Source organism: Myxine glutinosa, chromosome 11 (assembly GCF_964187855.1).
Source record: "Myxine glutinosa chromosome 11, kmMyxGlut1.1, whole genome shotgun sequence".
NCBI classification, from domain to species: Eukaryota; Metazoa; Chordata; class Myxini; order Myxiniformes; family Myxinidae; genus Myxine; species Myxine glutinosa.
This window is the reverse complement of record NC_136271.1, coordinates 8,900,917-8,914,721: the sequence shown is the minus strand read 5'-3', so window position 1 is coordinate 8,914,721 and position 13,805 is coordinate 8,900,917. Positions and strand designations below refer to the sequence as shown.

At 49.0% G+C, this 13,805-nt stretch overlaps 1 protein-coding gene across 4 annotated transcripts in view; it reads right to left on the bottom strand.

Annotated features, from left to right (window-relative positions):
* The window catches only part of TMEM62 (transmembrane protein 62), a 113,210-nt gene extending 99,927 nt beyond the window's left edge, over positions 1-13,283 (bottom strand). For 3 of the 4 annotated variants that reach the window (XR_013624890.1, XR_013624891.1, XM_068130128.2), the window contains exon 1: positions 12,957-13,262. Coding sequence is in view for 2 of the 4 variants with exons in the window: in XM_068130128.2 (XP_067986229.1) it covers positions 12,957-13,178 (222 nt within the window). In the remaining 2 variants the exon portion in view is untranslated. Of the gene's footprint in view, positions 1-12,956 lie in introns of all 4 variants that reach the window. The other variant, XM_068130123.2, reaches the window with a different exon arrangement.
* Between the last annotated feature and the right edge of the window lie 522 nt (positions 13,284-13,805).

The following is a 13,805-nucleotide window of genomic DNA, read 5'->3' as shown; positions in this document are numbered from 1 at the left end:
CCGACGGTGGGGATGTGATGGGCCACCCCGTGCTTGACGGCCCCCGCCGAGAAGGTGGGCCGCGTGAGGGCCGGGAAGCCGGCGTGGAGGCGGGTGAATGCGTCCGCTGCCGGAAGCATACAGACCAACGTGGCCGGAACCGAATCGTTCGGCAAGCCGCTTGGCAAGCCGCTCGTTGAGCTGGGCAACGCACATGCGAGCGAGCTGAACGTCTCGGCCTGGACAAGCCGTCTGCGCTTGACGTCGACCAGGAGCCCATTAGCGCACAGGAAGTCCGCGCCAAGCAGTGCCATGGGCACGTCGGCGGTGACGAACGTCCATCGGAAAACCTGCCCTCCAAACCGCAGAGAGAGGCAGCGTTTTCCGTACGTACGGATGGGCGTCCCGTTCGCGGCAAGCAGCGCGGGGCCCCCACCCGCGGCGTGCTTGTCTGACGTGCCGGCGGGAATGACACTCACCTGTGCTCCCGTGTCGCACAGGTAACGGCGCCCGGAGAAGGTGTCCGTTATGAACAGCAGGCTGCTCGAACGGCCGGCGCTCATCGCCACAATTGAGCGCCGGCCCGGGCGTTTCCCGACCCGTTGAAGGAGCACGGCGGATGACACCGCCGAGCTTCGTGGCCGAACTTGGCGTGGAACCAGCACCAGGTGGTGGAGCTGGAGGAGTGCGGCTGGCTCCGCCAGGCCGGTGGAGTCGACGGGTTTCCCCGCGGTGGCGGTTTTCGCCGCGGCGGTGGGCGGGGCGTGGCGGCGTTCACGAGGTGCGTATCAGCATGCTGCTGAACCACAGCGTGCTGTAGAAGATGATGCTGTGGAACATCAGCGTGCTGTAGAAGATGATGCTGTGGAACATCAGCGTGCTGTAGAAGATGATGCTGTGGAACATCAGCGTGCTGTAGAAGATGATGCTGTGGAACATCAGCGTCGAAGGCCGTGACGGCCACGCCAACGCTCGCCCGCGTGTCCGAAGCGGCGAAGTACTTGTCCGCCTCGGCCGCCAATGCTCGGGGTTCCGTTAGCCCGGTCCCGGCCAACGCGAGGCGAACCTGCGCTGGAAGTTGGCGACGGAAAAGCGCCCGGAATAGCGAACCGGGGGCTTCGTCGCCCAACAGTGACAGCATATGGTCCATTCGGACCAACGGGCGCGTCTCACCGAGCTCGGGGAGATCCAGGAGGCGGTCGGCCCGTGCGTCGTCCGTGAGGCTGAACGTGGCTAGGAGTAGCCGCTTGAGTGCCTCGTACTTGTGGCCGTCCGGTGGGTGGCGAAGGACGGACACAACTCGAGCGGCCGTGCCGGGCCCGAGGGAGGCGACGACGTGGCAGTAGCGCGTGTCATCGCCGGTGAGGTGCCGAAGCTGAAATTGGGCTTCGGCCTGGACGAACCAGACTTCGGCCTGAGCCTCCCAAAATTCCGGAAGTTTGACGAAGGCGGCCATGGCGATGGCGTCGCGTGTGGAAGGATCGCTCCGGCAGATCCAACGTCGAGGGTCACCAGTAAAGCGCGGCGTTACGCGCGCTGCTTGTGAGCAAGGAGGAAGCGGACAAGCGGTAACATATAAACGTCTTTATTGTAAGACTACACTGTAACACTGAACTCCTCCGGGCTGGTCGCCCGGGGTATATCATGAGGCCACGCCTACCCCTCGGGCGTGGCCACCGCCCACTCGGTGCGTGGAATGATGTCACCACGCCAGTGGGCTTTTGTGTCCGCCACAGTGCAATGTTTAAGTGTTCCCCATGCTCTTCGTATTGGCCTTGCCTCTTACCCTCCACCCTTCCTAGCCCCTTCTCTCTCCCACCCCCGCCCCCTCGCATCCCCCATCCCACCTCTCCTACTCCCCCCCCCCCCTCCAAACCACATCTCATATGACTAATAATCTAACCCTAACAACTCGGCTCATTCAAATGTGCCTTGGCTTGGAAACACTATCTACTCTCAGCGACTAATTAAAGTATATAATCAAAATCTGGATTTCAGATTTGAGGATCGGATGCCAAGCACCATATAAGTATCAAAATCAGGAGTGACATCTGAAAATTTTAAGACATTCTCGATTCTTAAAACCAAGTGTATTTATGTAAGCAAGGCTGTCATCCCTCCTTCTGGAGGATTCACACTTCCATAGGATAGGGTATTTTTTCCAGTTGAAAAATGGTTCAAGTTCAACTTTATTCCCATTTAGCAGAATTTCATTATTGTGATTATAAACAAACAGAATATGGAGAAACAGCATGAACGAAGTATTAGAGCTTATTCTTCTTCTTCGAAACATAACAGAGAAACTCAGCGACTAATGCGATTGGCAAAACATCAACATAAACAATCGTTTTATTACTCCCTGCATTTGTATTACTCCCTGAAATATACACCACCCAGATCTTCTTCAAACTCAACAAGAAACTTTTTCTTCAAATTCAGAAAACATTACAGAGAAACTCTGCTTCTGATAATTCTTCGGAATTTGCGAGCGACGGGTGGTATTTTGAGAGACCGACATTGCTCACCATATGGTGTTCACACCCATCGAATTAACAATGGTGACTGAGGAACACAGGCCGGGGGTAAGTTCTCTCCCTACCTGTCCTCCTGCTATCTATCACCCCATCCTCCTGCTATCTATCACCCCATCCTCCTGCTATCTATCACCCCATCCTCCTGCTATCTATCACCCCATCCCCTCTGCTCTCCCCCTCCCCGTGCCCCTGCTCCTTCTTGCTCTCCCGCCTCCCCATCACTATGCTCCCTCTTGCTCTCCCCCCCCATATCACCATGCTCCCTCTTGCTCTCCCACATCCACATCACCATGCTCCCTCTTGCTCTCCACATCCACGTCACCATGCTCCCTCTTGCTCTCCCACATCCACGTCACCATGCTCCCTCTTGCTCTCCCACATCCACGTCACCATGCTCCCTCTTGCTCTCCCACATCACGTCACCATGCTCCCTCTTGCTCTCCCACATCCACGTCACCATGCTCCCTCTTGCTCTCCCACATCCACGTCACCATGCTCCTCTTGCTCTCCCCCAACCCCCTCTTGTTCTCCCCAACCCCCTCTTGTTCTCCCCAACCCCCTCTTGTTCTCCCCCATCCCCCATCCCCCTCTTGCTCTCCCCCATCCCCCTGCTCCCTCTTACTCTAAACCGTCCCCCTGCTCCTTCTTGCTCTCCCCCCTCCACGTCACCATGCTCCCTGTTGCTCTCCCACATCCACGTAACCATGCTCCCTGTTGCTCTCCACATCCACGTCACCATGCTCCCCCTTGCTCTCCCACATCCACGTCACCATGCTCCCCCTTGCTCTCCCACATCCACGTCACCATGCTCCCTCTTGCTCTCCCCCATCCCCCTCTTGCTCTCCCCATCCCCTGCTCCCTCTTGCTCTCCCCCATCCCCTGCTCCCTCTTGCTCTCCCCAGTCCCCCTGCTCCCTCCCGTCCTCCTGCTCCCTCTTGCTCTCCCCCCTCCCCATCACCATACTCCCTCTTGGTCTCCCCAGTCCCCCTGCTCCCTTCTTGCTCTCGCCCGTCCCCCTGCTCCCTCTTGCTCTCCCCCGTCCCTCTGCTCCCTCTTGCTCTCCCCCGTCCCCGTGCTCCCTCTTGCTCTCCCCCGTCCCCGTGCTCCCTCTTGCTCTCCCCCGTCCCCCTGCTCCCTCTTGCTCTCCCCCGTCCCCCTGCTCCCTCTTGCTCTCCCCCGTCCCCATTCCCTCTTGCTCTCCCCCGTCCCCCTGCTCCCTCTTGCTCTCCCCCGTCCCCCTGCTCCCTCTTGCTCTCCCCCGTCCCCCTGCTCCCTCTTGCTCTCCCCCGTCGCCCTGCTCCCTCTTGCTCTCCCCCGTCCCCCTGCTCCCTCTTGCTCTCCCCCGTCCCGCTGCTCCCTCTTGCTCTCCCCGTCCCGCTGCTCCCTCTTGCTCTCCCCGTCGCCCTGCTCCCTCTTGCTCTCCCCGTCGCCCTGCTCCCTCTTGCTCTCCCCCGTCGCCCTGCTCCCTCCCGTCCCCTGCTCCCTCTTGCTCTCCCCCCGTCCCCCCGCTCCTCTTGCTCTCCCCCGTCCGCCTGCTCCCTCTTGCTCTCCCCCGTCCCCTCCGCTCCCTCTTGCTCTCCCCCGTCCCCCCCCCCGCTCCCTCTCCCCCCCCCCCCCGCTCCCTCTTGCTCTCCCCCTTCCCCGTCCCCCCCCCCCGCTCCCTCTTGCTCTCCCCCGCCCCCTCTTGCTCTCCCCCCCCCTGCTCCCTCTTGCTCTCCCCCCCCCCCCCCGCTCCCTCTTGCTCTCCCCCGCTCCCTCTTGCTCTCCCCCCCTGTTCCCTCTTGCTCTCCCCCGTTCCCCTGCTCCCTCTTGCTCTCCCCCGTTCCCTCTTGCTCTCCCCCGTCCCCCGCTCCCTCTTGCTCTCCCCCGTCCCCCTGCTCCCTCTTGCTCTCCCCCGTCCCCCTGCTCCCTCTTGCTCTCCCCCGTCCCCCTGCTCCCTCTTGCTCTCCCCAGTCCCCCTGCTCCCTCCCGTCCTCCTGCTCCCTCTTGCTCTCCCCCGTCCCCCTTGCTCTCCCCCGTCCCCCTGCTCCCTCTTGCTCTCCCCCGTCCCCCTGCTCCCTCTTGCTCTCCCCCGTCCCCCTGCTCCCTCTTGCTCTCCCCCATCCCCCTGCTCCCTCTTGCTCTTGCTCTCCCCCGTCCCCCTGCTCCCTCTTGCTCTCCCCCGTCCCCCTGCTCCCTCTTGCTCTCCCCCGTCCCCCTGCTCCCTCTTGTCCCCCTACTCCCTCTTGCTCTCCCCTGTGCCCCTGCTCCCTCTTGCTATCCCCTGTCCCCGTCCTCCTGCTCCCCTCTAAACAGCCTCCTGCTCTCCCCCTTCTCCCCCCCTCTCCCCATCCTTTTGCTCTTCCTCCTCCCCGTCCCCCTTAAAATTTATCAGTCAGCAAGAAAGACCAAAACAAAAACCTATTGAGACGTCTCTGTTTCCTAAACCTGCAAAATAAAAAGTTTTAATTGATAGAAAATACATGATGACAGCACAGGTGCTTCTCAGGAAAATACTATCGTGTTCCTGGGGATTAAAATCCTCCAAGGAAACAGATAGCCAAACAAGCTTACACTCAGGAGGCGTTCAGTCAAAAATGACAGTGTTCATTACACGCGAGGGAAAGGAGAATGACGAACTTACCTTCACGGGTCCCAATAAATGTCTTCGAACCTGCGGTAATCAACTCGAACCGAGACGGTTTCAAAATGTACAAATACAGTCATACCCCATTTTACGCCATTTCGACCTACGTCAAATCCGACTTTACGCCACTCTTCTAGAGTAAATTTGTGTGCGACTGTGTGACTTTACGTCACTCCTACGGACGTGAAAAAAAAAAACTTTCCTTAAAAATATATTTAAAATAAATAAAATAGTACATAAATTAACAATAAAAGAAGCTAAGAAACAATTTAAAATACAATAAAAAGCACATTAAAAAAAATTAAAATGTACGTACAGTATACTGTACGTACGCGCAACTGCTGGTTCTCATTCAAAACAGAGGCGACGTACAGTATTCCTTTACTGTGTCTGTTAGCCATGGGTCCTAAGAAGGATAATGCTAGTGTTTCCAAGCGTAATGTGGTTACGATGGAAGATAAGTTAAATCTGATTAAAAGGTATGAAAAAGGTGAAAAGGTGTCGGTGATAGCGCATAGACCTTATCGCGAATCGGAACCGCAATGCGCCATGGGATCGGAAAGGGGCAATTGTATTTCGCTTTGGATTAGGACAAAGCACCGTCTCCCAAGTTTTGTTCGCAAGTGTACAGCCAATATAAGTCAAGACCTACTCTCAAGTGCCTTGTTGGTATTTCACCTAGCGGAACAATTTCATACATTTCCAAACCTACAGGAGGAAACACGTCGGACAAAAAAATTGTAAAGATGACGAACATTGTTTTGTAGACAAGTTCCAGCCCAACGATATTTGTATGGCCGATCGACGTTTCAACATTCAGGAACTGTTCTTGCATAAGCAGGTTGTTTCGCTTCTCCAATGGGAACCCCCCTTTCCCTCAAATATTTCTTTAAATCACTGGATTTTAATGCCAAAAAACGCTGAATTTCTTTCACATTAGCCATCTTCCTTTCCGTAAACACAGCGTCGATCGTAGACAGACGCTTCCTCTTCTGGGTTCGTGTTTACCTTTGCCCCCTTTTCGATCCCATCATGCTTTGCGGTGGAGCACCCTCTGTTGATATTTACCGATTCGCGATAAGGTCTATGCCTTAAGGCTGCCACGGTCGACGGTATCGACCATCATTCATGATAGGGAACGTATTCTCGCATACGTCACTGAAAAAGCGCCGCCGGCTAAGACTGCTAAAATGTGTGTTTGTGTTCAGAAGAGACCATGTTTAAGGTGAATAACATAATCTTATTAATTTTATTTATTATTCTTTACAAATTCATTTATTAATTGTGTTCATTACTCATGAAAAAATATGACTAAAATGTGTTTTTAGTGTTCTTTAAGGTTTAGCGATAGTTATATACTTTCGCGAGTTATTTACTCTAGTTTTACGGTGTTTGTCTTCATTTTAAGGCATTTTTAAGGCTTTTTTTGTTTGTTTTTTGTATACAAGATCGAGGCTCGTGAAAGAGCTAAAAGGCATTACGCCCGGTTTACGTCAAAAACCGAGTTACGTCACGGCTTATGGAACCAATTAATGACGTCGGCCGGGGTATTACTGTATACAGGGCTTTAATGAAGAAATGCCGATAACAAAAAAATGCACGATAAAATTAAGATTCCTAAATGGGATGTCCCCACACAGACCCATATACACACACAAAGGGAAAAATAAAGGTGAAAATAATTGTGTGTGTGTTTCTCAAATAGGCACTTAGCTCTGAGCATCTCCTGAACCCCATCGGGAATCGTCCAAGCCCCGAGCGTGCAATCCGGGCGTGGCACAGGCCCTGGCGGGAAGTAGGCCTCAGCCGCCCTCGTTCACTCAGCCGCGCTCGTCCTAATCGTCCGCCTCACCAGCATCCACGTCCCTCACCGCAAGAGCGCTATAAAATGTTCACGTGGTCATCAAGACGGCCCTCACGCGAGAGAACACCCGCGACTGCACAGCACCAATGTTCCAACGCAAGCAGTAGTATACCTCGATCGTTAGCTATCAAAGTCCGCAAGCAGAGTGAGAGAGCCAAGAGAGAATGTTTGACCGTTCATTATGAAATCCCGAAGCAGAGAGAGAATATGTCGGCCCTCCAACTCCTTTGTACTCAAGGCTCTGACGTCATCCGCCGCCACCTGTGCCTGCTCCTATCAGCCAGTCCCTCTCTTCGTTGCTCGACAAATCTCACTAATCACTGCTCTCCGGGGTGTGGCCTCCCGGACCTGCCTGCTCTTGTGACCACCCATCTGTGGTGTCATCGTTGGTTGAATGTCCTGTTTCCGGTTAGCTTTTATTTAGTGTCGTTTAATGTGCTATTTCCTGACTTTGTGTGTGTGTGCTGCATTGTCATAAGGAACAGAGGCAAAATAACAGAAGCCATTTACATACAGAGGATTTACCATTAATCCCGAACCAATTAATACCCCCACCTCTCATGGGGACACCCATACACGCTTACACGACACGAATTTCCTACTTATGATACATGGGGTTCTTCTTCTTCACAACAGTCAGAGCACACTGCCTGTACAATTCTACCCCGCTCTAAGGTAATCATTGTCTACCCCCCACAATCGTAACAATATGTTTAGAATTCTCAAATACCAAACTGAGAAATTGGGATTACAATGGAATGTCAGTCTGAGCTAGTGTCAGTTTGATTGCAGACAAGACAAATAATCACTCAAAATCCAAGCTGTAACCAACTCTGCAACTAAGGGAGTGGTTACCACCTTCTTGGGTGTGGTCACCTGAGTACTCTGTGTGTCATCGAGAACCCATGACAATAACATCACATTTCACTCCATTTGGTTTTATCAAATCCTGACATTCTTGCTTCCACTCTGTCCTATTCAGTCCATCCTTCTCCTTTGGCCACCACAGCAAACATCATTCCCATCCACAAGAATGCTGCAAAAAGACCCTACAAACTAGAGGCCAGTAAAGCTTGCTTCCAATTACAAGCAAAGTCATGCAATCCATCATTGCTTCTGATGTCTAGCCTTTCCTGGTTCAAACAACCTGATATCGGACCATCGTTCTGGATTCTGTCCCAGTCACTCAACTCTGGACATGCTTATACTCCTCTCTCTCGTTCAGCAATGGTTGGAGGCCCGTAATATCAAACAAGAGGTTAGGACATCTTCCTCAGGCATTTGGGAAAGTTTGGGATCTGATATTGCTTGCCAATTTATCTGCCTATGGTAAAGAAGGCTGTCTTCATTCCTGCATTTCTGACTTCCTCCATTTCACTCGGTCAATATGTCAACATCAATGAAATCCTCTCTTCCCCTCTCCCAGAGGAGGCTGGATATCCCCAAGGCAATGTTTTGGGCTGAGTCTTGTTCATCTATATTAATGACCTCTCCAATGCTCTGGAAACCCCTCTTTTCCTTTCAGACAGCATCAGAATCTCCCTCTGCTGATCCGGAAGTTATTACACTCTGGTCTGATAAATGGAACACGTCCTCTAATCCTGCAAATTGTCTCAATCTCACAATAAGACCCCAAAATTATCATCCAACAAAATCATCTATCTACTTCCTTGGCCTTCCACTAGAAGCGGTTCAGTCTCTAACTTCTAGGCCTCACCATCAACCATGATCTAACCTGCATCGACCACATAGAAAAGTTGGCTTCCAAAGGTAACCGCAGACTGCGATGCTCTGTTGTTCGAAGTCTTCCCTTGGAAAAATCAGAGATGCTCACAATCTACAAGGCCTTTGTCTATAGCTCAATGGAGTGTTGTTCTCTGCTTGGGGTGGGGACCCCAGCATCATATCTGTCTCTCCTGGATTATGTGGAATTGAAACCACTCAAGCCCATGAGGCTGAAGCACCAGGTCTGTTGCTCTCATCACAAGCAGGTCTGTCGGTGGTCTCTGTTTTATAATCAACTTTTTTTCTTTTTTTTTTTCTGAACACGAATAGGAAGATAAGTCTTTCATTTTACCATACTTTGGCTAAGAATTCATCCCAATCACACATCACAGTTGCCAGATTTCTGATTTACCATAACTGTCCAAGGAGGAGGAAGGGCTGAGTGGTCTTGGGATCCCCCCAAAAATTTTTAACTTTAAGGAAGTCCATATCCTGCATTTATGTGACTTCTGAGGTGAAATAACCAGATTACAGACTATGAAATACACATACCGAAAGTCTCCTGTACTGTAATGTGATGCAGAGACAATATACGTGTGCACGTGATGACATCATCCATGATGACATCACAATATACATGTTGAATTGAACGACTTGCAAATTGAATCGCAGAATTCCAGCCAATACTATAATGTATAGTTACAATAAATTACCACTTCATAAAACATGCCAAATAGTGAAATTCTGATCGTGTCAAATATGCAACACAGTAGTATATTTCTTTGGAATGGAGTGGGGAGAGAGGGAAGGAGGACAAATTTACCAATGTGGAAAGCGCTTTGACCTCAGTGTGGCTCAGTAAAAAAAAAAAAAACTTACTTTTTCCACATGCGAAATTTGCATTTATGTTTATTTAAATTATACAATGGACTACAAAATGTAAATGTTTCATGATATTTGTTATATTATATCACCTTTATCTATCAATATTGTTGAAATGAAGATCAAATAGCTGGATGTTGAAATATGTTGAAAAAGTCAAATCTTTTCATGGGGTGTACTTACTTTTTCACGTGACTATGTTAGTATGATATACAGACGAGGAAGAGTACCCATCCCATGCGACGGAAAAAGCTATCATAGGATCCCACACCCTTCTTTCCTTCTCCCACTCCCCTCTCTACCCCTTCCTTTCCCTGTCTCCCCCACTCCCTCCCCTGTCTCCCCTCTCTTCCCCCACTCATCTCCCCCCTCCCTTTCCCTCTCTCCCCCTCCCTTTCCCCATCTCCCCTCTCTTCCCCACTCTTCCCCACTCATCTCCCCCTCCCTTTCCTTGTATCTCTATCTCTATCTCTATCTCTCTCTCTCTCTCTTTCTTTCTCTCCACCTCCTTTTCCCTGTCTCCTCTCACCCCTTCACTTTCCCTGTCTCCCCTCTCTCACCCTCCCTTCCACTGTCTCCCCTCTCTTTCCCACTCATCCTCATGTGTGATCAAACGGAATACGTAACCATGCCAATGGTTTTTTTCAACCAAGTAAATCAATAATTACCTTTCCAATGGTAGATGATCGGGTGAAGGTACAGGGCATGGATTGGAGTTCAAAACCACAAACAGACGTTTTTGGGAACAAAATACATTGCCAGTGAAAGAAGAAGAAGATGCCATAATGTGCAGACATATAATAAATAGAAACACTCCACCGAGACCTTTCCAACGATAGACATACATGTTTCTATGTATGTATGAACATACATAGAAACACTCCACTACGGCCCATATAAATTACAGCGGAGACATGGACGGCGATCTTGCACACTTGTGGCATTACTTTATTAAGAAATAAACAATTAATATTAATAAAAAGATGTATAATGAAAGAATGCTGGATTTTCTTTTTATCATCATCAAGGCTCATGGATGATCAAGACCACAGAATGACGCCAATGCCAATGACGTTCACAGAAACAACAAAAGTTGACACAAAAAAGTAGAATCCGAATCCAAAAAGATCGCTACCGCTATCCTTGGCCGGTAATAAAATAAAATCAGAATACGGTGCAAAATAAAAATCAAATATATCAGCTTTTAATAAGCCGATACGATACAATCATGACGGGTGCACAGAACTCAACACATCACATGGCATTATATACACAAAGTTATGGATATTGTTCGATCAATTATATTTGCAATAAGGGAATGGGAAACAGGACGGGTCGAAATGGGATTCTAAACATGAACGGGTCAAAACGTTAGGCGGGATTTCTTCCTTCCTCGTAAGTGCTGCTTCATCAGGATGAAGATTACCGCAGGCGGTGCATAGGCACAGAACGCTGCCTGCATTGTTCGATGCCTCAAGCAAATAACAACACGGGTTATGTCATGAAGCCAAAGATTGACTATTGCTTATGTGAATATATAATACATCGTGCTAATATACAATAGCTTGGATTGATTACAATTCACTGGGCCATAAAGGAATTATCCCATACACCGGAAGGCTTGAAGCCTGAGGCCTACACAAAGTGTGTTTCAGAACGCCTGCGACACCGATGGGCTGCAACCTTTCGACATTTGATGGTTTTAATCGTCGCTGTGGGTCTTTTTCACCTTGATGAGAAAAGTTATAGAGAACTCATGGTGATTGTGAATATAACATTTATTTTTGCTGGTTTGGAACAGTTTTACCTCACTCCCACGGAACGTATTATTGAATTATATAATTGGGTTTTAAAAAATTATTTTTTCCCGAATTATCTTCCGATTTCACTCGAGATTTCAACATAATTATTTTGGGCATGAGTTCCAATCACAAAAACATTGAATTAGATTTTGAATATGAGCTTTTAATAAGCCTTTCTTCTTGGTAAGCCGTGACGTAACGCGCGCGTTTGGACCCAGAAACAGAATTATGACACGGTTCGTTACGTCACGGCTTACCAAGAGGATAACAACAAGACATGAGGCTTGCGGCGAAGCCGGGCTTGTAAAATATTATAAACCATAAACACATCATTAGCTTTTTTAAATAGTCGCTAATGCCGTTTATAACATTAAACAAAGAAATTTGGAGGAATCCCGACATCTGTGAGGTAAGTTTGACTTACAGCACTGAGCGAAGATCTACTGTGATCAATATACCCCACAAGGGTTGGGTAATAACATGATCCTTCTGCCGGGCCTATAAGTACTGTGTCGTTGGAAGACCAGTAACGCCGATGCGTTCGATATTTGATAATCATTTTAACAATTGGTTTGTTTGTTTTTCACACTGAATGAAAAACGTGCAGGTAGAGCATATCGATTGTGATATCCTCTTGGTAAGCCGTGCCGTAACGCGCCCGTCATAATTCTGTTTCCAGGTCCAAACGAGCACGTTCTGTCACACTTACCAAGAGGTATCTTGATAGGAGCCAATCACAGTGCACCTAATCTCACCCAGCCAATCAGTGGATCAAGGAATGGACAGCCATCCTTATCTCTCTCTCTCACACACACACACACACACACACACACACACACACACACACACACACACACACACACACACACACACACACACACACACACACACACACACACACACACACACACACACACACACACGACGTCATGGTGTAATTTATGCTCATGACGTCAGCGTCATGTCAAGTCATAGGGTTAGTGTGCGTCTATGGTTAAATTTAATATTCCTGACTGCAAACCTCCTAACTGTTGGGTGGAGCAGGGCAGAGGACACTTGTTGCTAACAGGTTGTGCAGCAATTGCTGGGGTGAGACTCAATCTGTGCCTTGCTTCCTGGTCAAGTTAGGGGGTTCAATGTGTGTGTGTGTGTATATATGTATATAGCGGATAATATAATGTTAAAAAATTGAGGAAGAAGAGTTCGTTACACAGGTGGTAATTACCAGGTGGTGTAGTAAGAACAAGCAGTTTACAATTAAATAAATTCAGGATATCAATAAAAAACCTTTAACACAGTCAACACTGATTTTGGTTTTAATAAGAAAATTAACATTAAAGTCTCTCGTCATATTTTAGATGGAGTGGAGGGAGCACTAGCAATATAACCTGACAGGTGGGAAGTGTGACGGTTTGAAGTGGAGTACATACATTACATCATTATATTGATATACACCCGTGCGGATAATAAAGGACATGTCGATCAATGTTCGACAACCCAGGAAGGGAAAATCGTTAAGACGTGAAGACAGCGACATTTCGCACCTGTACGAACCAAAACAGGTTATCTGCTGTCTCTCCCGGACAGAGCGTGTCCTGCACTTCCCGAGCGACAAACTTCTTCCTCATAACAGAATAACATAGGTCGCCAAAGCAACATAGGAAGATCGTTCCCACCGCAGTAAGGATGAGGAAAAAAGCGCCCAGAGAAAGGGCCATATGCTGAGATCCCGAAAATACCGCGGGAAAGCTCCACCAGCGGGACATTGGCTGCCGTCGATTGACTCCCTCACAGACGCAGCCGAGCGTCAATCATAATACTGGGGAATACTGGCGGTCACGCTGCGCGCCGGCATTCCCACCGGAAGTGCGATTCAAAATAAACTTGGGCGATGCAAAAGCAAAACAAACTTGGGCGATTCAAAATAAACTTGTGCAATTGTGAGGACTTTCCGCCGGCTCGTCCACGTCATGCGACAATATCAGCCCTACATCCGTCTCGATATACTCGCAGCACGACATTTTATTGATTTCACCGAACCAACTTGAGATAGCCTATACACCGCCTAACGAAGTCCTCTGTGAATGGTAATACCGTAGTCTATAGACTATATACTGATCGATTAATTAATAATAATTGTTTACATTGCCTTTCACGTTCACATTTTTAGGCTTGTACTCTTCTATCATCTTATTTCGTTCTTAATTAATTATTACCCGTCCCTGGCGCAGCGGCCAGCGGGAGATAGTGTTTTGCGATCACTTCTAGTTCTGTGTGTCTGTGTATCTCTGTCTGCGTGTCAGGGCCGTCACTTTTTTTTACCATTTGAGTTTTGTCATCAATTTTCACCAAAGCTTTATGATGACAATATGGGGAGAAATCTATATAATAAT